Source organism: Rhinoderma darwinii, chromosome 6, assembly GCF_050947455.1.
Source record: "Rhinoderma darwinii isolate aRhiDar2 chromosome 6, aRhiDar2.hap1, whole genome shotgun sequence".
NCBI lineage: Eukaryota > Metazoa > Chordata > Amphibia > Anura > Rhinodermatidae > Rhinoderma > Rhinoderma darwinii.
In genome coordinates, this window is record NC_134692.1 from 147,610,599 (window position 1) to 147,637,646 (window position 27,048).

The 27,048-nt window shown below is 42.3% G+C and overlaps 1 protein-coding gene across 1 annotated transcript in view; it reads right to left on the reverse strand.

The window, feature by feature from the left end:
* Window positions 1-201: 201 nt before the first annotated feature.
* The window catches only part of LOC142656727 (integrin alpha-D-like), a 30,180-nt gene continuing 3,333 nt past the window's right edge, over window positions 202-27,048 (reverse strand). The window contains exons 2-25 of the mRNA XM_075831654.1: window positions 23,091-23,193; window positions 22,905-23,008; window positions 18,525-18,595; window positions 16,813-16,927; window positions 16,394-16,524; window positions 15,911-16,059; window positions 11,089-11,242; window positions 10,856-11,006; window positions 9,897-9,970; window positions 9,273-9,405; window positions 7,379-7,518; window positions 6,768-6,902; window positions 5,993-6,214; window positions 5,606-5,736; window positions 5,116-5,270; window positions 4,533-4,684; window positions 4,351-4,455; window positions 3,862-3,935; window positions 2,863-3,004; window positions 2,694-2,789; window positions 1,389-1,468; window positions 1,045-1,128; window positions 474-540; window positions 202-327 (exon numbers count right to left, since the gene is read on the reverse strand). Coding sequence (XP_075687769.1) covers window positions 202-327; window positions 474-540; window positions 1,045-1,128; window positions 1,389-1,468; window positions 2,694-2,789; window positions 2,863-3,004; window positions 3,862-3,935; window positions 4,351-4,455; window positions 4,533-4,684; window positions 5,116-5,270; window positions 5,606-5,736; window positions 5,993-6,214; window positions 6,768-6,902; window positions 7,379-7,518; window positions 9,273-9,405; window positions 9,897-9,970; window positions 10,856-11,006; window positions 11,089-11,242; window positions 15,911-16,059; window positions 16,394-16,524; window positions 16,813-16,927; window positions 18,525-18,595; window positions 22,905-23,008; window positions 23,091-23,193 — 2,894 coding nt within the window. The remainder of the gene's footprint in view (window positions 328-473; window positions 541-1,044; window positions 1,129-1,388; window positions 1,469-2,693; window positions 2,790-2,862; window positions 3,005-3,861; window positions 3,936-4,350; window positions 4,456-4,532; window positions 4,685-5,115; window positions 5,271-5,605; window positions 5,737-5,992; window positions 6,215-6,767; window positions 6,903-7,378; window positions 7,519-9,272; window positions 9,406-9,896; window positions 9,971-10,855; window positions 11,007-11,088; window positions 11,243-15,910; window positions 16,060-16,393; window positions 16,525-16,812; window positions 16,928-18,524; window positions 18,596-22,904; window positions 23,009-23,090; window positions 23,194-27,048) is intronic.

Here is a 27,048-nt window from a genome sequence, read left to right on the forward strand (position 1 = left end):
GTGCACTTTTAGGAGGGGCGTGAAATGTTACATTTGGGATTTGGTTTGTTCTCCGATACATAAGAAGCCCTCGCCTGTCAGTCCACTCAACAACCATTCATCCATGGGTCTGGCCTTGTTGGATACTTGTGGGCACTAGCCCTGTACATGGTCATTCCGTGTGAGGCTGGATCTGGTGTAGTGACAATGGAGCACAGAAGATCAGATTTGGTCAGATACCTGTGAGCTGGTGATGTTTGGTTTTTCCCAAACAGAAGTGTTCCCCAGTCGGAGGGGGACCAGGAAGATGATGGAGAGAGGAAGCCGGCGTTGGCCCAGATTAATGACCTGCAGGAGAGAAAGGCTGTGACATTATGTTCAGTCAATTCCTAGGATTTCTTCTATTCATGACGTGGTCTCCACCCAGGGACTTGGTTCATTGTCTGTGACCAGTGTGGATAGGACGTTCCGCGATGTGACATGTTTGTGCTCACCCTGTACACGTGCCGGATGCTGCTGTCTGAGGATGAAAAGTTCTGGTACTTGCTGGTTTCTTCGAGTCTGAAACAAATGAAAGAAGTTGAGAGAACACGTGTGAAAGGCCAATGCCCAGAGCCCTCCAGCACGTCACTCCACCATGGCCGCAGGACTCTGCTCCTCTCCCTCCTTTCAGCCGACATTTGAGGAGAAGCTGGAAAACCTGAGCTCTGGTTACTCTTAAGGCCACTTTCAGACGGCAGTTATACGGGCCCATTTAGCCCTTTGAGGATCTATGTCGTGTTCAGTAGATCCGTAGGAGGCTTGGGGATTGTGGCCAGAAGTTATAATGCGCCCTGTTCTGTTATAAACTTCTCTTATTTCACTACAGTTCACATTACATAACATTTCTCCTTATTTCCTGTTGATTATATGGCAGCAATATATTCCGCAGCGCCATCTTATTAGTGGTCACATGCTAGAGTGGCATTTTGACGTCTGCTTCGACCCTCGACAAGCATCCATCATATCATATAATGCACTGCCCGTCAGCGCCCATTCATGGGTATGGTTTCCTTACATGCTCACCTGCTGACGGTCACGTAGACTGAGTAGAGCACTCTAACTCCAGATGAGGATGTCATTAGCGGATTGGAAAGCCCTCCATTATCACTGCAGAGAGAGAAGAAGGCTAACTCCATCCAAGCAAAGCTCCCTGTACAGGGAGAGGACACGACGCCAAATACTCTAAAGCTTTATCTGTAGAGGCTCTTCTAAGAAAAGAGGTAAAATGTGTCCCTGGCCCTCGTGGATGCATTTCTGTCAGATTGTGGGCTACAGTGACCTGAGTCATCATGTAAAGGTTGAAGAAGGCCCCTCCAGGACATTGCCAGGCTTGGAGGCCCAGGTCTACTCTTCAGTTTGTTAGTTACCTGGTCACACTTGCTGCCATTGTCAACATGTCTTCCAGCTCAGCCATCGGTGCCACATGAAAACTGACCAGGAAGACTGCCTGAAAGAGAGCGCCAAAGCATGAGTGATAATGAGGAGCCTGTATTACCTGCACTAGATCCATCCCACTAGATCCATCCCGCTAGATCCATCCCGCTAGATCCATCCCGCTAGATCCATCCCGCTAGATCCATCGCACTAGATCCATCGCACTAGATCCTATCCAGAGAAGACCAGAAGAGACGTCCCAATAACTCCACAAATCAGTTAATGCAGCAGAAAATTCCGTTCTCCACAGACCGAGGCGGCACAGTGATGCAAATCTTCTGCAGAGACGATGCATCACACATGACAGAATTCTCTGTACACGAGCCAATGGCCGGGGAGACGCTCGTTCATTGGCTGATTTCATATTTAATGCAGCCATAAAAATGGTGGCTAGTCGGCAGCACATCTCCCCGTGTAAACCACGATATACTGCAGACAAGACGCAAAATGGGGACAAACGATCGTAGTGACCGCATATCCCCGTACTCCCGACCATTGCTCCGTATAAACAAAACAAACCAGCGCCGACCGGCAACTGTATTGTCAATTGTCGCTGGTTTAATGTGATAAACACGGGCGAATATCTGCTCATGTAATACCACCTTTGAGCTGGAATTATACAGATCGTTTTTGTGCTTGTTTCATGGCGTTTTTAATGGCGTCTATTGATGGTTTTTTGTGCGGCCAGACGTTACACTAAAGTCTGTAGTAAAATATGAAGAGCGCTGTATACAACTGTATTTTGGTTTGTGCCGTTTTTGTGGTCAGTGGAGTTTTTCCCAGCATCCTCTGGGTGTGGGGTCTTTTTTTCAGGCGTTTTCCCGTAGGTTTCTTTAAAAAAATTTAAAAATGGCAGAAAAAAAGTACAAAATGACAGTAAATCAAAGATACACGGAAAAATATTTCTCAGTCCTATGATCAGCGCCTTGTCATATTCGATGAATGATGTCTACCAGTCCTACCTCCCAAACATCGAACAAGCAGCCAACAGAGCGCCCCTGAAATAGAAGATCCACCAGGAACGTGATAGAGAAGAGAACATGGGAAGTCGTACGTGGCTCGTGCACCATGAAGATGCAGACGTGAGGTCCTAGAAGGGACTGGTGGCTTCTATTATCTACTCTATCTCTGGGCATGTGATAGTAATGCTACTTATGCTTCACTCCTAGCACAAGGATCCTCCCGATTGTCTCCATTGCCCTCAGGCTGTCCTATCTTTATCGGTGGTCTCTCCTTACCGTGGTGTTGGGTCTTAGCAGAGGTCTGTTGACTCCACAGTTCACCACTCTCTGGTTCTCGAGCGTTGAGCACATAATTGTAATTCTCTTGTTGCTCTACAAGATGAGCATTAAAGATTTAGTCAGTGAAATAATTACCTCGAGGCCAAGTCAGGAGATGAGGACATACCGTAGTGAGAGTCACCCTCCGATAAGACAGACCAGGGGGGAAGGGAATAAGAACACGAGTGTTGTAGGAATCGTCCCCCTGGTTCTTCACTGAGACTGTCACATTGACATCATGAGAGAACCCGACCACCAGCTGTGCGAGACTGTCACAGACACAAGAGAAACCAACAGAGGACAACTTGAGAGGACAGGCTCTATCACAGCTGTCTACCGAAACAATTAGCAGTAAGTAAAGGTTATTATATGTTATACCTGCCGCAGATACAGATGGTGTTCGGAATCATTTCAGACATTACAAATCCAACCACTAGAGGAGGTCACTGACTTCTGAACCTGCGGTTAACTGACCGGACCACTACAACCCCAAGGAGGTCTCCGTTTCTGTTCTTAAGGAAGTCTTTGTTTCATTACGACTTTGCTCCTCTCCCACCATCTTCTATATGTTCCTTCGGGATTCCTTCTACAGTTTATGATCTTCTGACTACCTCTGTATGATCTGTCTTATGTCTGACCGCCCTTTTGTGTGCCAACCCAGCTTACAGTTGACTACCCCCCACTGTGTATGACGTGGCTTCCATCTGATTGCTTCTGTGCCGACTCTGCTTATGCCGGTCTACCTACCATCGGTCTAATGTTCTGTTTCCCTATGAGGGTTTGTGCACCTTTGAATGGAGACACGTCATTACTCATTAAAGATATTATTATTGGGGGTCTGTGAGCGGAGACCCACTGGAGTGCTGTGCTCCCTTTGCATTAGTCGACATCACTCAGAGTATTCCCTATCTATGAGTAAAGCAGATAATCCTTCCATTGGGATCGATGGTATTGGGCTCAAGGAACCCAACAGATAAAGTCTTCTGAAGTCTCTCAATATTAGATATTGCTGGTTAAGAAGATGTTCAAAGGTGCACGTACCCTTTCTTTGCCTGCAGTGACCCCATGGACACCAATTTGAGATTAAAATTGTGATCATAATTTAGGCTGAGGGTTTCTTCCTTACTTGCTGAACGTCAGATTCACCCTCAGATCATCCTGACACTCCCCATCACCACCACAGTTCTTCTCAAATAAGATCTGCAAAGATAAAGCGTCAACAATTGTGAGTTCTGAAATATTTAGGCTGGAGACGTAGGGAATTGTGGTTAACCAATAACAAGTGTTCTTAATAATAATTTTTGGGTCTATGGTGATGTCCAACAAATCCAGATCCACTGAATTACTGTGTCGTTGTAGCGTGCGGCCATCAATGACTGGAGAAGGTCTGGAATTAAACTGGTAACTTCTACTAACTGGGAGGGGTGGAAAGTGCGCTTTATATGAGAATTCTGGTAAGGTTTAGTTCCTATGCACAGATTTCTGCGATGGTCCCGTTCATTTGGATAGAGAGAAACCCATGTGCTTACCGCCGAAACAGCCCATTTCAGAGGAATCTGCCGTGTGTGAATTCACCCTAATGGTTTTAGCTGTGCCCCGTGTGTGGTCTTCATACCTCTTTTATCTGGGTGACTTGTGAATCTTCACTCAGGACGGGGTTTCCAATCAAGGAATAATTAAGAGCTACTCGGAGAGGAATTAGAGATTCTTCCACACACTCCTGAGACAGAAACAGGAGACATGAGAACTGGGACATGTTCATGGTGTGAGGAATGAGAGGGGTTGGGAGCCACTTACAGGTAGCTGGATAGGGTGATGCTGGCAGGTGTCACCTTTATTTAGTGTCAATGTTCTCTTGATGGATCGACCAGCACTGGAGAAGACGGCTCGCGTGTTAATGCGCCCGGCATCTAGAAGGACATTGTAGGTCAGCTGCCCAAAGTTCACACCTGACGAAGAGAAGAGCCAATCAATTAGTGAGGATTCATGAGCTTGTACCCCCAGGTCTCCTAGAAAGAAGAGGCCACCGCCCAAAGTCAGGGGAACTTCTATCATTTAGAATCTCCGACACAATTCCCCTCATGAGAGCCGTTGTGGGTTAGTGGTTTTTTTGTGCCCATGCAGGACCTGAAGATGACCTGGATCAGAGATTTTGACATGGAGATCAGTGTTGTTAGAGTTGAGTGGCTTTAGTAATGACTGGGGCTCGTATATTGTGGAAATCTGTAGAGGTCTTAGCTGCCAGGACTCCACTCACGACCTATTAAAGGGGTTTCCCCGTGAATGACTTTTATGAACGCGTTGCATTGAGACATCTCACCTTCTGCACCCTGCAGGGTATTATATACAAGGTTTATCATTTCTTATGGTTTTCACTCACCAGAAACTTCTTTACTTCTTATGTGGATGGTAAAACACAAGGTTATTGTGGTCACTGGCCCTTTCGTAGGATGGTCTGCACATTCATAGAGAACGCGGGAAATCTCACTAGGATCAAACATCATGGAGACCGAAATACCCAAGACAGGACGAGATCTGTTCAGGAGGTAGATTTCCTAATGAGTGGTTAGAAGTCACGTATGATTCACAATAGATGTAACATTCTGATGGAAGAACAATCTGATCTTATATGGATCCTAGAACGAGATGAACCACTCTGAACCCACGATCATTACCACTGAATCAATGACAATTGTTAATGCCCCAGAGACTTGGACCGTGACTTTCAGTGGATTTTGGCCGATCATTTCTGATGGTTTTAGCATCTTCGATGTAACGAGAATCCTTAATGATGTTCGTCAATCAGTAATGAGGTCACACAACACAAGGCAGAGAGCAGATGTTCTCCCAATGCCATTATCTCCTCTCACCTCAGAATGAGAACTTGACCTTCACCCCCGACAACCAGATCTGGGAGATTGTTCCCTGTCATGTCCAAGTTTCCCGTTACTGATCTTCCAAAGTGCATAATTGTTTTACTGACCTGCTGACCGGGGATGCGCTGTGGAGGAATGGAGAGACCAGACAGTAAATCATTTACAGGCACAGATTTGGTTGACATGTAAATTTCTTGAAGTACACACAACTTGCTGACTGCGATATTATGCGAGGACTCATCGAAAGCAGTAGTTCTTCAGTGGTCGTCAACTTTCACGCTGTACACCAGTGTCGCATATGTGGTTATATCTTCTCCAAGTGTGAGAGCTGCTGTCCGCAGAAGGGAAGTCTGTGGCGCTCAGTCATCAGTATTTACTCACCTGGATATAGGAGGTTCTGAAGCCCCCATCCTGGCCAGGGAAGATGTATACAGCACCCCGACCCTTATCCTCACAGGGGGCACCAATAGCCAGGTCTGGAAACTCATCCCCAGTGAGGTCCGGCAGGATGGAAATAGCAGAACCAAAATGACCCACTGCCTGGCCGCTGTCACCCTGAAGAGTCCACGGACAGGCGACGGTGACATTTGTGCAATTCATTACCTAAGACCAGATACTCAATAAATTTAACTGGAGACAACACAGGACACAATGCAAATTATTACAAACAACTATGTGACCACGCAGCCCAAATGTGCATCAATTCTACCGAGGGTGAAAGGGCTTGATGGTGACAAAATATCTCCCGCAGCTTCACCGGCCCCAGGTCTACATCCCTACATATTAAAATAAGAAATTATATTTCTGGACCTTCACTCCATTGTTGAGTACCTGGAGTCATCGTCCCCAGAAGTTCTGGCTGCGAAATTGCTGGAGATTCCCCATCGCGGTGTAATTTTCGTGCACATTCCCCGGCACTACTGCACCAAGCTCTGGAGATACCACCTGATGCCAGGCAGCAAGCTCAGAATATTTAGGCATTGCCCACAGAATAGGGAGTGCTAGACTATATAATAAATGTATAGAACAGAAGAGGATGTCATTCTAGGAGTTCCCGTGTACTGTAGACTCCCTGGGTGGCCATAGCACTGGATACATCGCTTCTTCTATGTTTTACTATTAGAAATTCCACGTTTAACTTTAGTCAAGGACTCACCTTTGTGATTGGACACAAATAAACAAGACCACCTGGAGAGTCAAGAGAAAAGTGTGTCGGAGCCCCAACCAGAAGGAGAGACTGAGAAGAATTTACATGGAGCAAACTCAATACAGAACCAAAATATGACCCAATCTGAAAGGACAAAAACATCAACGTGACGTCAAGGAGGCGAAGAGTCAATCACGAGTCCTGTCTACGTCATGCATTACAGGGCCAGTAAGTCTCTGGTATCGTCTTCCTATAGTCAGCTGGATGTTCTCCTGAGGCAGGACTACAACGCTCACATAATATGTGGGATCTCCACAGAGTCTGCCCTGTATGTCCCCACTTCTTGTGACTTTACTTTGAGTTCTCAAGTTTAGTCACATATTCCAAAACAAGACCCTTCACCCTTAACCAAAAATGTGTGTGGTATATGGGAATTAGAGTGTGACGCTCATGGGTCCAGGAGTTGATGTCAATGCAATGGCCCTAAACCACTGAGGAATTTAATGGTGATCTCCAATTACTGAGGAAGAAATCAATAATCTCCTATCACTAGCTGATGGTCTCCTTCCGTCTTGTGAGGACGACGGTCATCTCTCTAATAACTGTGTGTGCACCATCACCTTCTCTCCTGTGACTGTGGCCACCTGACTCCAGAGGACGGTATTTGGGGTTCTTCTATAGATGAGGACCCTCCCAAAATGCCGAAATCTTGGTGCTCCAATGGCAATCACGTCCTGATTTACTTGTTGCATGGCATAACCTGATGAACATAAGAGTCTTAGACGGATCGTCTTTTATCATACAGATCTTCTTCTATTATATGGAACATCTTCTATCACACAGATCTTATAGCACACGGAGTATCTTTATATTGTATGGTGATTCTTATATCACACTCCTCAACATTGAAATTGAAACACAAAGAAGGAAAAGTTTTGGACTAGTGGAAATCACAGGATGGATAGATATGTAAATGATATGGTAATGATATGTTAATGATAATCAAATGTATAATTTTTTTTAACAAAATCTTCCAAACATCCTGATGTATTCAGTTTGGAGTATGAGCACCAGGTGCAGAAATCCCCGCACTTCTAGGCCTTGGCAGCGATCACTGAGGTTATCACTGGTTGTCTGAGGAATGTTCTGTCACGCTGAAGGTACTTGGGCAAACAAATCATCAGGATTGGCTGCTGGCTGCTCCCCGTACAATTGCCGACCAATGACGTCCCAGATGTGCTCGATGGGAGACACGTCCGGAGACGCTGCAGGCCACGGTAGCACGTTCAGGCCACGCAGGCGGCTCACAGTAGTACGAGTAACATGCGGCCTGGCAATGTCCTGCTGAAAAACGGCTTCTTGGACACTTTAGAGAAATTGCCGCACCACTGGTTCCACAACCAAATCAATGTAACGCCGAGCTGTAAGTGCACCGGAAATGAAGACTAGAGGGGTCCGTCTACCGTACATTATACCACCCATAATACTGGGAGTAGGACCGGTGTGACGTTCCTTTGTGAAGGCCTCTTCATGGTTTTGCCCACGTGGTCTCCAGACCAATCTCCAGCTATCATTGCGTCCGAAACAACGGCAGGACTCATCGCTGAAGAGGATAGACCTTCATTCCAGCCTCCATTGCCATCTTCATGATCGCCTTTGAGAGCGGTGGCGTGTGGTCAATGGAGCACCTGTAGCTGGACGTCTGTCTCGTAGCCCAATGTCGTGCAGATGCCTCTTGATGGTTTGTGTGGACACTGGTTGCTGCCCTAGGCTTGGGATGTGATGTCCAGTTTCACTTGCAGTACAGGATGGATCACTACGCGCCATTCTTCCAATCAGGCGATCCATCCGTGCAGGGGTTCACCTCCGTGCACATCTTACTGTCATTCCTGTTCTCCCAACCTCCGGGACATGCAACGTTAATAAGTGATGACATCTCGGCACGTAGCGATCTGCCGGAGTGTTAAACCAAGGTCTCCCAGGTCAAGGATTCAAACTGAGAGAGTTTGTGACAAGTGGCGATAACTGGAACGTCGACGAACAGGAGGCATCGCACAATCATCCCGCACCGCGCCATCCGATTATTAAGGTTTCATGTGGCTAAAAAACGTTTCTTTCAATCCGGCTTTGATGCTCCCCCCCCCCCCCCACAGGCCACAGATTGGAGCGCGGTGGTGGAAAATGTCATAACTTGCAGATCTAAGCGACACCTGCGACTTCCTCAATCTTCAGAACTTTACGGCTCGTCCTACTCGGTGTTGTCATTTCAATGTGGAGGAGGGAATACGGAACGTCTCATATGACATGTATCTTCTGCTATCACACGTTGTATCTTTTATTACATGGATCTTCTCGTATCACACGGAGCATCTTATATTATATGGATCTTCTTCTATCACATGCAGCATCTTGTTATATGGATCAAATTACCCAACCTGCTCCTCCAAAGACTGGAGGAGGAATCCTGGGAACCGGCCTGTTTTCTGCTTATAGTCCCTCTATTTTTGTTCTCACCCATATAAGAGTCCTTCATGTCAGTCCCATCCTCAAGGGCGTTTATCCAGTTTGCCTTCTCCTGCCCAGTCCGGTAAATATACGCGCCTCCTGCCCAGTTATTAGCACCAACTGCTCCCAGGATTGCTCCATCCTGAAGAATAGAAATCGTGGTTAACAAGAGTTTTCTCTGCTTCAGTCCTAGTTGTCCAAGCACCAATAAACAGATTCCAAGTTTTGACTGATTCCCCCCATGCAATCCCCCCAGGCCTGTATGATGTAAGCGCTAACACAGGAGAAACTATATGGAATCAGCATGTAAGAGATTATTACAAGCCGCCTCACAGATTATATCAACTAGAAGACGGTGCAGCTGCGGGTTCATGAGCTGATTGTGAACAACGTGAAGGCAAAGTCACAGATGATGGGAAAAATGACTCGTTGAGGTTCACATTCGGCAAAAAGGTGAAATTGTCCGCAGAACACGATCTATATGTATGTGACGGTCAATCCCCTCCTCTCAAGCCTATACAGCGGCGTCATCTGCTATTTACTCCCATTGTAAAAACATACAGTTACAAACAATTGACCACGAGAGTCTATCTGCCGTCCGTGCAGCACAAGCGTGCGATCAATCAGCCTTACCGGTGTTAACAGCGCACTGAACCCTTCCTGAGACACCTCCATATGAAACTTATCTCCACTTAGAGTCTGCATACCTGGTAAGAAGAGAGTAAGACGAGGAGGAGACAGGAACGAGAGATGTAAATAGAAGAAGTACGATGATGAAGAGACCAGAAGAAATAGGAGAAAGAATAAGAAAATATGGAGGAATAAAGACAGACTAGAAGCTGGAGAACATACCGAGGACATACCGAGGCCATACCGGAGGACATACTGGAGGACATACCGAGGACATACCCGAGGACATACCCGAGGACATACCCGAGGACATACCCGAGGACATACCCGAGGACATACCCGAGGACATACCCGAGGACATACCCGAGGACATACCCGAGGACATACCCGAGGACATACCGAGGCCATACCGAGGCCATACCGAGGACATACCGAGGACATACCGAGGACATACGGAGGACATACCCGAGGACATACCCGAGGACATACCCGAGGACATACCCGAGGACATACCCGAGGACATACCCGAGGACATACCCGAGGACATACCCGAGGACATACCCGAGGCCATACCCGAGGCCATAACCGAGGCCATAACCGAGGCCATACCGAGGCCATACCGAGGCCATACCGAGGACATACCGAGGACATACCGAGGCCATACCGAGGACATACCGAGGACATACCGAGGACATACTGAGGACATACTGAGGCCATACTGAGGACATACTGAGGCCATACTGAGGACGGAGGACTGAAGACAGATGAGATGATGGTGAAGGAGAAACGAATAAGGATTGAGGGGTGAAGACGGATGACGAGAAGGTGGAGAACAGACTGAGGATGGAGAAGTGAAGACAGGTGAGGAGAAGGAGGAGCAGAACATACTGAGGATGGAGCAATGAAGAGAGATGAGAAGGTGACTACGGAGGAGCATTGTATATTGGTGCTTGGTCGGTTACCTTCAATAGTGAAGATTTTGTTTTCTAGGGTCTTATGGAAACTTTTTAATGCAGAGAAATTTGTAACCTTGAAAATGTGATCTTCAGGCTCTGGGGAGGCGATTGACTTCAGTTCATTGTGGGCCTCAGGACGAGAGAAGACTTTGCCCACCTGTCGGTCAATGAGAGGTTACGTTTGGATGCAACCAAGACAAGAGAGCTGTGTAGTCTATAAACTCACAACTTCTAATCACCCCAATAGCGAAGCGCCGCACCCCGATCCTATTGGCCTCTCGAGTGGATACTGTTGAGGGCGTATTATCCATGCGGGACTCCCCATCCGTTATTACAATCAGAAGCTTCTCCACATTCTCACGGGATCCTTTTCGTGGATCAAAGAGTTCTTTACTGTCAATAGTCATAGAACAATCAATGATCGCAGAGATCGCAACGGCACCGAAAATCCCAGGTGGCGTTACATTCAGTACTGAACATTAAGCTTAGATACCGCAGCTCAGCAGACAGTATCACACATGATAGGATTAGATACACAGCTCAGCAGTCAGTATCACACATGATAGCATTAGATACACAGCTCAGCAGACAGTATCACACACGATAGGATTAGATACAGTATCTCAGCAGACAATATCGCACATGATAGGATTAGATACACAGCTCAGCAGACAGTATCACACGATAGGATTAGATACAAAGCTCAGCAGACAGTATCACACATGATAGGATTAGATACACAGCTCAGCAGTCAGTATCACACATGATAGCATTAGATACACAGCTCAGCAGACAGTATCACACATGATAGGATTAGATACACAGCTCAGCAGACAGTAACACACATGATAGGATTAGATACACAGCTCAGCAGACAGTATCACACATGATAGGATTAGATACACAGCTCAGCAGACAGTATCACACATGATAGGATTAGATACAGTGGCTCAGCAGACAGTATCACACATGATAGGATTAGATACAGTGGCTCAGCAGACAGTATAACACATGATAGGATTAGATACACAGCTCAGCAGACAGTATCACACATGATAGGATTAGATACAGTGGCTCAGCAGACAGTATAACACATGATAGGATTAGATACACAGCTCAGCAGACAGTATCACACATGATAGGATTAGATACACAGCTCAGCAGACAGTATCACACATGATAGGATTAGATACAGTGGCTCAGCAGACAGTATCACACATGATAGGATTAGATACACAGCTCAGCAGACAGTATCACACATGATAGCATTACATACACAGCTCAGCAGACAGTATCACACATGATAGGATTAGATACACAGCTCAGCAGACAGTATCACACATGACAGGATTAGATACACAGCTCAGCAGACAGTATCACACATGATAGGATTAGATACACAGCTCAGCAGACAGTATCACACATGTTAGGATTAGATACAGTGGCTCAGCAGACAGTATAACACATGATAGGATTAGATACACAGCTCAGCAGACAGTATCACACATGATAGGATTAGATACACAGCTCAGCAGACAGTATCACACATGATAGCATTAGATACACAGCTCAGCAAACAGTATCACACATGATAGGATTAGATACACAGCTCAGCAGACAGTATCACACATGATAGCATTAGATACACAGCTCAGCAGACAGTATCACACATGATAGGATTAGATACACAGCTCAGTAGACAGTATCACACATGATAGCATTAGATACACAGCTCAGCAGACAGTATCACACATGATAGGATTAGATACACGGCTCAGCAGACAGTATCACACATGATAGGATTAGATACACAGCTCAGCAGACAGTATCACACATGATAGGATTAGATACAGTGGCTCAGCAGACAGTATAACACATGATAGGATTAGATACACAGCTCAGCATTTGACTATATCACACATGATAGCATTAGATACACAGCTCAGCAGACAGTATCACACACGATAGGATTAGATACACAGCTCAGCAGACAGTATCACACATGATAGGATTAGATACATGGCTCAGCAGACAGTATCACACATGATAGGATTAGATACACAGCTCAGCAGACAGTATCACACATGATAGGATTAGATACACAGCCCAGCAGACAGTATCACACATGATAGCATTAGATACACAGCTCAGCAGACAGTATAACACATGATAGGATTAGATACACAGCTCAGCAGACAGTATCACACATGATAGGATTAGATACAGTGGCTCAGCAGACAGTATAACACATGATAGGATTAGATACACAGCTCAGAAGACAGTATCACACATGATAGGATTAGATACACAGCTTAGCAGACAGTATCACACATGATAGGATTAGATACACAGCTCAGCAGACAGTATCACACATGATAGGATTAGATACATAGCTCAGCAGACAGTATCACACATGATAGGATTAGATACACAGCTCAGCAGACAGTATCACACATGATAGGATTAGATACACAGCTCAGCAGACAGTATCACACATGATAGGATTAGATACACAGCTCAGCAGACAGTATCACACATGATAGGATTAGATACACAGCTCAGCAGACAGTATCACACATGATAGGATTAGATACACAGCTCAGTAGACAGTATCACACATGATAGGATTAGATACACAGCTCAGTAGACAGTATCACACATGATAGGATTAGATACACAGCTCAGTAGACAGTATCACACATGATAGGATTAGATACACAGCTCAGCATTTGACTATATCACTAGTTATCGGTTCTCAGTCTTTGCACACTTGGCTTTAGTATTGTGTCATGTGATTCAGTACTTATCTGATGGGACTATTATAACCTCATCTATTATAACCTCATCTATTATAACCTCATCTATTATAACCTCATCTATTATAACCTCATCTGTTATAACCTCATCTGTTATAGCCTCATCTATTATAACCTCATCTATTATAACCTCATCTATTATAACCTCATCTATTATAACCTCATCTATTATAACCTCATCTATTATAACCTCATCTATTATAACCTCATCTATTATAACCTCATCTGTTATAGCCTCATCTATTATAACCTCATCTATTATAACCTCATCTATTATAACCTCATCTATTATAACCTCATCTGTTATAGCCTCATCTGTTATAACCGCATCTATTATAACCTCATCTATTATAACCTCATCTATTATAACCTCATCTATTATAACCTCATCTGTTATAACCGCATCTATTATAACCTCATCTATTATAACCTCATCTGTTATAACCTCATCTGTTATAACCTCATCTGTTATAGCCTCATCTATTATAACCTCATCTATTATAACCTCATCTATTATAACCTCATCTATTATAACCTCATCTATTATAACCTCATCTGTTATAGCCTCATCTGTTATAACCTCATCTGTTATAGCCTCATCTATTATAACCTCATCTATTATAACCTCATCTATTATAACCTCATCATCTATTATAACCTCGTCTATTATAACCTCGTCTGTTATAACCTCATCTATTATAACCTAATCTATTATAACCTCATCTATTATAACCTCATCTGTTATAACCTCATCTGTTATAGCCTCGTCTATTATAACCTCGTCTATTATAACCTCATCTGTTATAACCTCATCTATTATAACCTCATCTGTTATAACCTCATCTGTTATAACCTCATCTGTTATAACCTCATCTGTTATAGCCTCATCTATTATAACCTCATCTGTTATAACCTCATCTATTATAACCTCATCTGTTATAACCTCATCTGTTATAACCTCATCTGTTATAACCTCATCTGTTATAACCTCATCTATTATAACCTCATCTATTATAACCTCATCTATTATAACCTCATCTGTTATAACCTAATCTGTTATAACCTCATCTGTTATAGCCTCATCTGTTATAGCCTCATCTATTATAACCTCGTCTATAATAACCTCGTCTATCGTAACCTCGTCTATAATGACCTCATCTGTTATAACCTCGTCTATAATGACCTCATCTATTATAACCTCATCTGTTATAACCTCATCTATTATAACCTCATCTATTATAACCTCATCTATTATAACCTCATCTATTATAACCTCATCTGTTATAACCTCATCTGTTATAACCTCATCTGTTATAACCTCATCTGTTATAACCTCATCTATTATAGCCTCATCTGTTATAACCTCATCTGTTATAACCTCATCTATTATAGCCTCATCTATTATAACCTCATCTGTTATAGCCTCATCTATTATAACCTCATCTATTATAACCTCGTCTATTATAACCTCGTCTATAATAACCTCATCTATTATAGCCTCATCTATTATAACCTCATCTATTATAACCTCATCTATTATAACCTCATCTATTATAACCTCGTCTATAATAACCTCATCTATTATAACCTCATCTATTATAACCTCGTCTATAATAACCTCATCTATTATAACCTCGTCTATAATGACCTCATCTATAATAACCTCATCTATTATAACCTCATCTATTATAACCTCGTCTATAATAACCTCATCTATTATAACCTCGTCTATTATAACCTCATCTATTATAACCTCATCTATTATAACCTCATCTATTATAACCTCGTCTATAATAACCTCGTCTATCGTAACCTCGTCTATAATGACCTCATCTGTTATAACCTCGTCTATAATAACCTCGTCTATCGTAACCTCGTCTATAATGACCTCATCTGTTATAACCTCGTCTATAATGACCTCATCTGTTATAACCTCGTCTATAATGACCTCATCTATTATAACCTCATGTATTATAACCTCGTCTATTATAACCTCATCTATTATAACCTCATGTATTATAACCTCGTCTATCGTAACCTCGTCTATAATGACCTCATCTATAATAACCTCATCTATTATAACCTCATCTATTATAACCTCATCTATTATAACCTCGTCTATAATGACCTCATCTATAATAACCAGGTTATGGGACTGGATCCAGCCTCGGATAAGCTGCTGTGTAGTCATTGATCAGTTTTGGAGCCCACATATGAACTAAACAGAAATAGCTGAAATGCTTACATGGCCTTCACGATGGCGGTGCAGGTCCGCGTCGCTGCTCCTCGTTGTTGGATTATTCCCTGGGTCAGTAATTTAGGATCTTTTATCTTTGAAAAGCTCATAAAATTAAAATGTGTTTCGTATACACTGGAATATTGCATGAGAGCAAACTGGGGAGAAAAGGGGGGAAAAGGGGTCACAGCCAGCCGGGCATTGAAGGGTCATTATATGGTAAGAAAGAAGAGGAGAGATGGGAAAAGGACATGGACCCTATGAACCCCCGTTAGATGATGATGATGATGATGATGATGTCCCCACTGTTGTCATCTGCTGCATGTGCACTAGTGTTTATGGAACATATTAACATACAGATCAATGGAGAAGACATAGAAGGGACAATAACTGCAGTTTAGACATGTCTTCCTACGGTTTGTAGTTGGCCAGCGTCTAATGACTTGGGCATACACTGGTGGAGCAGGGATAGGTGAGACACAATGACGTTACCTGAGCATCAGTGCCACTAAAATCCCTCATAACTGTGGTCACAAACTCCAACATTGACTGGAAATCAGGGATAGAAATGCTGCTGGAACCATCGATAAGGAAGACTATGTCCAGGCCACGGAGAGAGCATTCTGTGAAGACATGGTGGACACAAGAGACATGAGGGACATGGAGGAGACATGAAAGCAAGGACGACATCTTTCATGAGAGCATGGACGACACGGGGACCAGAACGGAGATGGAATGAAACAGAGAATGTTAAAACCATAAAGAGTGGAGAAGACATGAACATGAGGAGAAGACATTGAAGCAGAAAAAAAAGAAAGGACGTGGAACAGACCAAGGAGACATAGACAAGAAAACAGATACGGCTGTACATATCAGGAGAACGTGGAGACAATCACTCCAGGATCAGCTACCTGGAAGTGAGGTGGGCAGAGTTCTCAGCACCTGCAGCTTATCATCCAGCAGGTAACAGCGGCCATTCACAAAGATGTTCTTTCCACAGGTTCTCCGCAGGGTTGGGCCACAAGCCTCATGGAAAATAACAAAATGCAAGTTATAATGTGGAAAGAACAGAAAAAATAGAACACAACAGAGAACAAAGAATAGAGAAGATCAAACACAACATAAAACAGAATAGAGAAGATAGAACAGAACATAAAACAGAGAATAGAGAAGATCAAACACAACATAAAACAGAATAGAGAAGATAAAACAGAACATAACACAGAGAATAGAGAAGATAGAACAGAACATAAAAAAGAGAAGATAGAACAGAAGATAACACAGAATAGAGAAGATAGAACAGAACATAAAAAAGAGAATAGAGAAGATAGAACATAACACAGAATAGAGAAGATAGAACAGAACATAAAACAGTGAATAGAGAAGATCAAACACAACATAAAACAGAATAGAGAAGATAAAACAGAACATAAAACAGAATTGAGAAGATAGAACAGAACATAAAACAGAGAATAGAGAAGATCGATCAGAACATAAAACAGAGAATAGAGAAGATAGAACAGAACATAAAACAGAATAGAGAAGATAGAACACAACATAAAACAGAGAATAGAGAAGATAGAACAGAACATAAAACAGAGTAGAGAAGATAGAACAGAATATAAAACAGAGAATAGAGAAGATAGAACAGAACAGAGAATAGAGAAGATAGAACAGAACAGAAAACAGAATAGAGAAGATAGAACAGAACATAAAACAGAGAATAGAGAAGATAGAACAGAACAGAGAATAGAGAAGATAGAACAGAACATAAAACAGAATAGAGAGGATAGAACACAACATAAAACAGAGAAGATAGAACAGAAGATAACAGAGAATAGAGAAGATAGAACAGAACATAAAACAGAGTAGAGAAGATAGAACAGAATATAAAACAGAGAATAGAGAAGATAGAACAGAACAGAGAATAGAGAAGATAGAACAGAACAGAGAATAGAGAAGATAGAACATAAAACAGAGAATAGAGAAGATAGAACAGAACAGAGAATAGAGAAGATAGAACAGAACATAAAACAGAATAGAGAAGATAGAACAGAACATAAAACAGAGAATAGAGAAGATAGAACACAACATAAAACAGAGAATAGTGAAGATAGAACACAACATAAAACAGAGAATAGAGAAGATAGAACAGAACAGAGAATAGAGAAGATATAACAACATAAAACAGAATAGAGAAGATAGAACAGAACATAAAACAGAATAGAGAAGATAGAACACAACATAAAACAGAATAGAGAACATAGAACACAACATAAAACAGAGAATATAGAACAGAACATAAAACAGAATAGAGAAGATAGAACAGAACATAAAACAGAGAATAGAGAAGATCAAACACAACATAAAACAGAGAATATAGAACAGAACATAAAACAGAATAGAGAAGATAGAACAGAACATAAAACAGAATAGAGAAGATAGAACAGAACATAAAACAGAATAGAGAAGATAGAACAGAATATAAAACAGAGAATAGAGAAGATAGAACAGAACATAAAACAGAGAAGATAGAACAGAACATAAAACAGAATGGAGGAGATAGAAGAGAAAATAGGACAGGACATAGAACAGAGAATGTTGGATCATTTATATCACTCACCAGCAACTGACGTGTTGTCTCCTGAAAGGATAGAGAGAGTCCAAGTGAGATGTGATCATCCTCCGGAGATCCTGCAGCAGAACATATACAAATAGTAGAACATGAGTGACACAAATCTGTGCAGACAAGGACAATACGACCATGAGGGTGGCGTGGAGACAACTTCCCTAACCTCCTTACCCTCTACACTAACCTGCAACAGAAAAAATAACCCTACAATAAGTGGCTACACAAACTAACCCTACACTAACCTGTTACACAAACTAACCCTACACTAACCGGCTACACAAACTAGCCCTACACTAACCGGCTACACAAACTAACCCTACACTAACCTGCTACACAAACTAACCCTACACTAACCTGTTACACAAACTAACCCTACACTAACCTGTTACACAAACTAACCCTACACTAACCTGTTACACAAACTAACCCTACACTAACCTGCTACACAAACTAACCCTACACTAACCTGTTACACTAACCCCTACACTAACCGGCCACACAAACTAACCCTACACTAACCAGCTACACAAACTAACCCTACACTAACCTGCTACACTAACCTGCTACACAAACTAACCCTACACTAACCTGTTACACAAACTAACCCTACACGAACCTGTTACACAAACTAACCCTACACGAACCTGTTACACAAACTAACCCTACACTAACCTGTTACACAAACTAACCCTACACTAACCTGTTACACAAACTAACCCTACACTAACCTGTTACACAAACTAACCCTACACGAACCTGTTACACAAACTAACCCTACACTAACCTGCTACACAAACTAGCCCTACACTAACCTGTTACACAAACTACCCCTACACTAACCTGTGTGAGGGTTTAGCATCAGGAGAGGTTGGTACAGCGGTTTCTTTGTAGCCAGAGACAGGGACACCGTGCATTAAAGTTCATAACAGGGCTTTGCCTGTGTTTTTATTCTTGTCAAAGAAACAGCCTCTTGTACAACAAGGCAAAATACAAAATAAATCCTGCTCGTCTGAGCACGAACGAAACAAGATATTATCTAACTATACCGAGGGCCTTCCTACCCGGCACTGGACACAAAGTAACACAGGTCTTTACTCACATAGAATACAGGCTACTCCAGCCTTAGTAGTCTCCGGTCTGAGTCAGGGGTGAGACTGACACACACTGTGTCTGCACCTTTTTATACACAGGCTACAGGTGCAGCTAATTGAGCAGCAGCTTTGTCCTAAAGCAGAGATGGACTAGGGATTGGGGAACCCGCCCTGCTCTTCCCCAATCCAACTCCAGGCCCTTTTTCCGGCTTTTCCTTAAGCCGAGATTGGAAAGCTAGAGCTTTCTATTGCAAGAACTACTCATTCCCTGGAGCCTAGGATACATATGACAGGATTCTAGGGGAAATGTACCTTCCCTCAATGACTTTACCTGTCACTGTCTCACACCTGTTACACTAATCTATTACACAAACTAATCCTACACTAACCTGTTACACAAACTAACCCTACACTAACCAGCTACACAAACTAACCCTACACTAACCTGTTACACAAACTAACCCTACACTAACCTGCTACACAAACTAACCCTACACTAACCTGTTACACAAACTAACCCTACACTAACCTGTTACACAAACTAACCCTACACTGACCTGCTACATAAACTAACCCTACACTAACCTGTTACACAAACTAACCCAACACTAACCTGCTACACAAACTAACCCTACACTAACCTGTTACACAAACTAACCCTACACTAACCTGTTACACAAACTAACCCTACACTAACCTGCTACACAAACTAACCCTACACTAACCTGTTACACAAACTAACCCTACACTAACCTGTTACACAAACTAAGCCTACACTGACCTGTTACACAAACTAACCCTACACTAACCTGCTACACAAACTAACCCTACACTAACCTGTTACACAAACTAAGCCTACACTGACCTGTTATACAAACTAACCCTACACTAACCGGCCACACAAACTAACCCTACACTGACCTGTTACAAAAACTAACCCTACACTAACCTGTTACACAAACTAACCCTACACTAACCTGTTACACAAACTAACCCTACACTAACCTGCTACACAAACTAACCCTACACTAACCTGTTACACAAACTAACCCTACACTAACCTGTTACACAAACTAACCCTATACTAACCTGCTACACAAACTAACCCTACACTAACCTGTTACACAAACTAACCCTACACTAACCTGTTACACAAACTAAGCCTACACTAACCGGACACACAAACTAACCCTACACTAACCTGTTACACAAACTAACCCTACACTAACCTGTTACACAAACTAACCCTACACTAACCTGTTACACAAACTAACCCTATACTAACCTGCTACACAAACTAACCCTACACTAACCTGTTACACAAACTAACCCTACACTAACCTGTTACACAAACTAAGCCTACACTAACCGGACACACAAACTAACCCTACACTAACCTGTTACACAAACTAACCCTACACTAACCTGTTACACAAACTAACCCTACACTAACCTGTTACACAAACCTCAACTTTGCAGTTTAAAAATTCTCAATATTTAAAAAAAAAAAAAAAAAAAAAAAAAAAGGATTAGAATGATAGTTTGGGTTGGGGGATATTGGGGTATGAGCGTTGGGGTTGTGATTTCGGTTTGTAGTACGAGCGGTGCACAGCTAGGGTTAGGAATGGAGGTTACAACATTATTATTAGGTTTGGGTTAAACTGTTAACGTTAGAGTTAGGATTAGCTCTAGATTTAGGATTGAGGGTCTTGGCTACATTTAGGGTGATGGTTGGGTGAGGTTTAGCGTCAGTGGGAGAGGATTTGCGGCCATGGTTGGGATTCGATTTTGGTCACATTTACATTGGGTTAGGTCGGGGTCCGGCTGGATGATCGGGCTGTTGTGAGATGATTAGAGGGAAGGTCTTGTTTATTTTCCCCAGTAACAGCGCCCCCTGCTGTCTTTAGGGACTCGTGCTGCGTGGTGACAGGTTACGTCTGGAGTCGGAGGATCTGGGGCTGAACACGTTTTACTTCATTGACTTCTTTGTATCTTTAGTTTCTCTATTTGTCGGCGGCAGAAATTATTTGGATTTGGCGAATTGACGGGATCTTTATCTAATTATTTAGAATCTGATCAATCCTATCAATACTTACAGATAAGACATGGAAGAAGAAGGCGGTGGATTTGGCAATACACGCAGATGGGGTGCTGTCTGTTTTACATACCGGGGGTGTTACATACCGGGGGTGTTACATACCGGGGGTGTTACATACCGGGGGTGTTACATCGGGGGTTATTTCACATATTTATCAGTTGTTGATCAGTAAATTGTTTGATAAATACCCCCTGACGGCTTCTAAAAAATGGGAAAGAGGTATGGGTCCCATCTCCGAAGAACAATGGATGGATATTATGGAAGCAGTTCTGAATATCTCTCTTAGTGAGGCCGGGCGCCTCTCCCAATTATATATTATCCATAGAGTATACAGGACTCCTACATGTCTTTTTCATATTGGGGTAAGGAGTGATTTGATATGCCCCCGATGCCCGGAAGAGGAGGCCGACCATCTGCACATGTTGTGGTCCTGCCCGCAGGTAACACGTACTGGATGGATGTACTGAAGGTGATTCAGGAGGCCTCTGGACCTGTGTTGCAAGGGACTCCTATGGAGTGAGTTTTGGGGTGTATTATGGACACCCCACCCTCTACTTTGGAGCGGTTGGCTATTGCAAGGTTGCTATATATAGCTAGTAAACTAATTGGATACAAGGCGCCCCGCCGACGAGGAGCCAATTCATTGCAAAAGTGAATAAAATGATTGTATTGGAAAAGGTTGTCGATGTAAAGCGCAAAACGCTTCAAAAATGTGAATCCATACGGGGACCATGGGCAGGGGTGATGGAGTCTGTATTATAAAATGTACTCAGGGACTCTGTATGACCGCCGGACTTTACACGGTATTGGGGTTATGTATATAGAGGTGGGATGAGGAGAAGGGGGGACTAGCGAGGATTATAGATCCGCCATGTATCTGATCTGCTTTGTATGTTACTCGCTCGTACATGATTAAGCGACTCCACAATGATCTGTCCCGTCGTCTACCTGCTATTTTGTGAATAATGTATTCAATATTCGGTACAATTTCTACTTCATATATTATGCAATTTGGAACTTGCCTGGGGGAGGGGTTGGGGGAGGGGTTAGGGGAGGGGTTGGGGGAGGGGTTGTTTAATATGTTTTGTACAATATCATTTTGAAACTTCAATAAAAAATTATCTGATTTAAAAAAAAAAGAAGAATCTGATGTCGCGGGCGCTGACATGAAGACAACGTTACCATTGATGGGGATCGGAGAGCAGCTGGTGGTCCCAGGGTCGCAGCGATATAACCGGCCGGTTTTATTTGTCGCCTCCGGGTAGCAGGGAGCGCTGACGATCACCCTGTAACGACACCTCAGACATGTCATGTCCCCTCGCCGGGAGGGATCATCATCTTTCGGGATCATGCAGATAATTCTCTTACCATTTTCCCAGCTGTACGACCTGGTGTCCGAAGCTGCGATCCCCGTCCTGGAAGATGATTGGCTGCTCCGTGTCCACAAATATGGCGCCGGTGGGAGATAAAACTGTTTATATAAGTGTAGAAATAATGCAAGAAATGAAGACTTGTAGGACAGGACGGCGATCACTCCATGCTCATCATTAGATAATGGCCAGAATAGCGCCTCCTCCTGGTGACCCTCTAGTCTTTATCCATTATGATTAATATTTTTAAGGAACCCTCCAGACAAAGCCGATCCTCTGTGTTCTGCCCAGAGGGGCGGGGCATGACACTGAATCTATCCTTCCTGTCCTTTAAATCATGGTGTCATGCTCCGCCCCTTCAGGCCCTGCACAGGCTGGATCAGTTTTTCCTGGAGTGTTCCTTTAATTTCAACCTCATACCTCACACCTCACGCCTCACTCTTTGTACCTCGTACCTCAGTCTCCCCTCTAGTTTCCTTCCTGTCTTTCTGAACCTGGTCACTTCTACAGTCTTGACTTGCTCAGGTTTCATGTCATTCCGTGCACCCACAAGAGGAACTGTAAGGCCATGTTCACACTAAGTTATTTGGCACGTTTTTTGACGCAGAAACCGCGTCTGCAGAAAACTTCCGAAAACGCCTCCCATTGATTACAATGGGAGGTGGAGGCGTTCTTTTCCCGCAAGCGACATGACCTATCTTGAGGTGTTTTCCGCCTCAAATACCCCATTGAAATCAATTGGAGATGGAAAAAAAACGTTTTTGACACATTTTTTGGAAAAAGCGCTCACGGTTTATCCTTTGCCTGTTGAAGAAAGAGGTAAAAAAACCGCAGCAAAAAAATGCGTCAAATAACACGTGTGGTGCAAAACCACTTTAAAAAAAGCGGAGCGGATTTTTCCAGGCAGAATTGTCTGTGTGAACAGGGCCTAAGCGCTCAGCCCGGTCCTGACGCCTCGTGGTCGGAGCTCAGTGCGATTCTACAGGACAGACATTGCTGTCCGCTGTCGGTCGGGATCACTCAGAAGTCCGAGAGGCCAATGACTTTATGATCCGATCAAAGTAATAAACCAGGAAAATAGCGACAAGACCCGACCTGTGACCACAACGAACAATACAGAAGTTGTACAGGATTAGAATAACATCGCTGATAACTGACTCCTCCCCAAAGTGTGGATAAGCCCCTCCCCCGCACAGCGGATTTATGTTACAGGCTTCAGCATTGGCTCTTATCTCCACCACACAAATTCCCTCCCACCGGGGTAAAGATTTAATTATGCGCCCTGTATCTAAACATCCGGGCCACGGCAGTGACTTGTCGGTGAACCCCTTGGCATCTAGAACCTGTGGAGCCCTGCCGCTGTGTGAGACTCCACCCCTCATTATTTATTTCTGACCCCGCCCCTGTGTCAGACTCCACCTCTCATTATTTATTCCTGCCCCCGCCCTTGTGTCAGACTCCACCCCTCATTATTTATTCCTGCCCCCGCCCCCGTGTCAGACTCCACCCCTCGTTATTTATCCGTGGTCAGGAGAGATTAGGAAATGGCAGTGATGCATTATGGGAGTATAATACATATGGGAGTATAATACATATATAACGCGACATGTGCGCAGTCATCAGTGTGACGTCAGGTGGCGATGGCTCCAGTGATAAGAGCGACATTGACTTATAAACATCTTAGAGACGTCATCATTGGTTTCCATGTTTCTTATCACCTTTCCGTGAAGAAATATCGCGAGATGCGTATTCTAGGCGACTCAGGTCTGTATGTGGCTCATCTCTCGATCCCCCCGCACGTGTCATATGTGGTCAGACATTAGAGATCTATTACATTCTTTGCGCTGATTCCTGCAGACAATATACCTGGGGGTCATATACTACAGGTCTGACTGCCCTTCAGGGCTCCCATTATCTACTATCTATGTGATCTACTATCTATGTGATCTACTTTCTATATGATCTACTATCTTTGTGATCTACTATCTATGTGATCTACTATCTATATGATCTACTATCTATGTGATCTACTATGTATATTATCTACTATCTATGTGATCTACTATGTATATGATCTACTATATATGTGATCTACTATCTATATGATCTACTATCTATGTGACCTACTATCTATATGATCTACTATCTATGTGATCTACTATCTATGTGATCTACTATCCATATGATCTACTATCTATATGATCTACTGTACTATATGTGATCTACTATCTATATGATCTACTATCTATGTGATCTACTATCTATATGATTTACTATCTATGTGATCTACTATCTAGATGATCTACTATCTATATGGTCTACTATCTATGTTATCTACTATCTATATGATCGACTATCTATGTGATCTACTATCTATATGATCTACTATCTATATGGTCTACTATCTATGTTATCTACTATCTATATGATCGACTATCTATGTGATCTACTATCTATATGATCTACTATCTATGTGATCTACTATATATATGATCTACTATCTATGTGATCTACTATCTATATGATCTACTATCTATATGATCTACTATCTATGAGATCCACTATCTATATGATCTACTATCTATGTGATCTACTATCTATATGATCTACTATCTATGTGATCTACTATCTATATGATCTACTATCTATGTAATCTACTAGCTATATGATCTACTATCTATGTGATCTACTATCTATATGATCTACTATCTATGTGATCTACTATCTATGTTATCTACTTTCTATATGATCTACTATCTATATGATCTACTATCTATGTTATCTACTATCTATATGATCTACTCTCTATATGATCTACTATCTATGTTATCTACTATCTATATGATCTACTATCTATGTGTTCTACTATATATATGATCTACTATCTATGTGATCTACTATCTATATGATCTACTATCTATGTTATCTACTTTCTATATGATTTACTATCTATATGATCTACTATCTATGTTATCTACTATCTATATGATCTACTCTCTATATGATCTACTATCTATGTTATCTACTATCTATATGATCTACTATCTATGTGTTCTACTATATATATGATCTACTATCTATGTGATCTACTATCCATATGATCTACTATCTATATGATCTACTATCTATGTGATCTACGATCAATATGATCTACTAGCTATGTGATATACTATATATATGATCTACTATCTATGTGATCTACTATCTATATGATCTACTATCTATATGATCTACTATCTCTGTGATCTACTATATATGATCTACTATCTATATGATCTACTATCTATATGATCTACTATCTATGTGATCTACTATCTATATGATCGGCTATCTATGTGATCTACTATCTATATGATCTACTATCTATGTGATCTACTATCTTTATGATCTACTATCTATTTGATATACGATCTATATGATCTACTATCTATGTGATCTACTATATATATGATCTACTATCTATGTGATCTACTATATATATATGGTCTACCATCGATGTGATCTACTATCTGTATGATCTACTATCTATGTTATCTACTATCTATATGATCTACTATCTATGTGATCTACTATCTATGTGATCTACTATCTATATGATCTAATATCTATGTGATCTACTATCTATATGATCTACTATCTATGTGATCTACTATCTATATGATCTACTATCTATGTGATCTACTATCTTTATAATCTACTATCTATGTGATATACGATCTGTATGATCTACTATCTATGTGATCTACTATCTATGTGATCTACGAGCTATGTGATCTACTATCTATATGATCTACTATCTATGTGATCTACTATCTATGTGATCTACTATCTATATGATCTACTATCTATGTGATCTACTATCTATATAATCTACTATCTATGTGATCTACTATCTTTACGATCTACTATCTATGTGATATACGATCTATAGGATCTACTATCTATGTGATCTACTA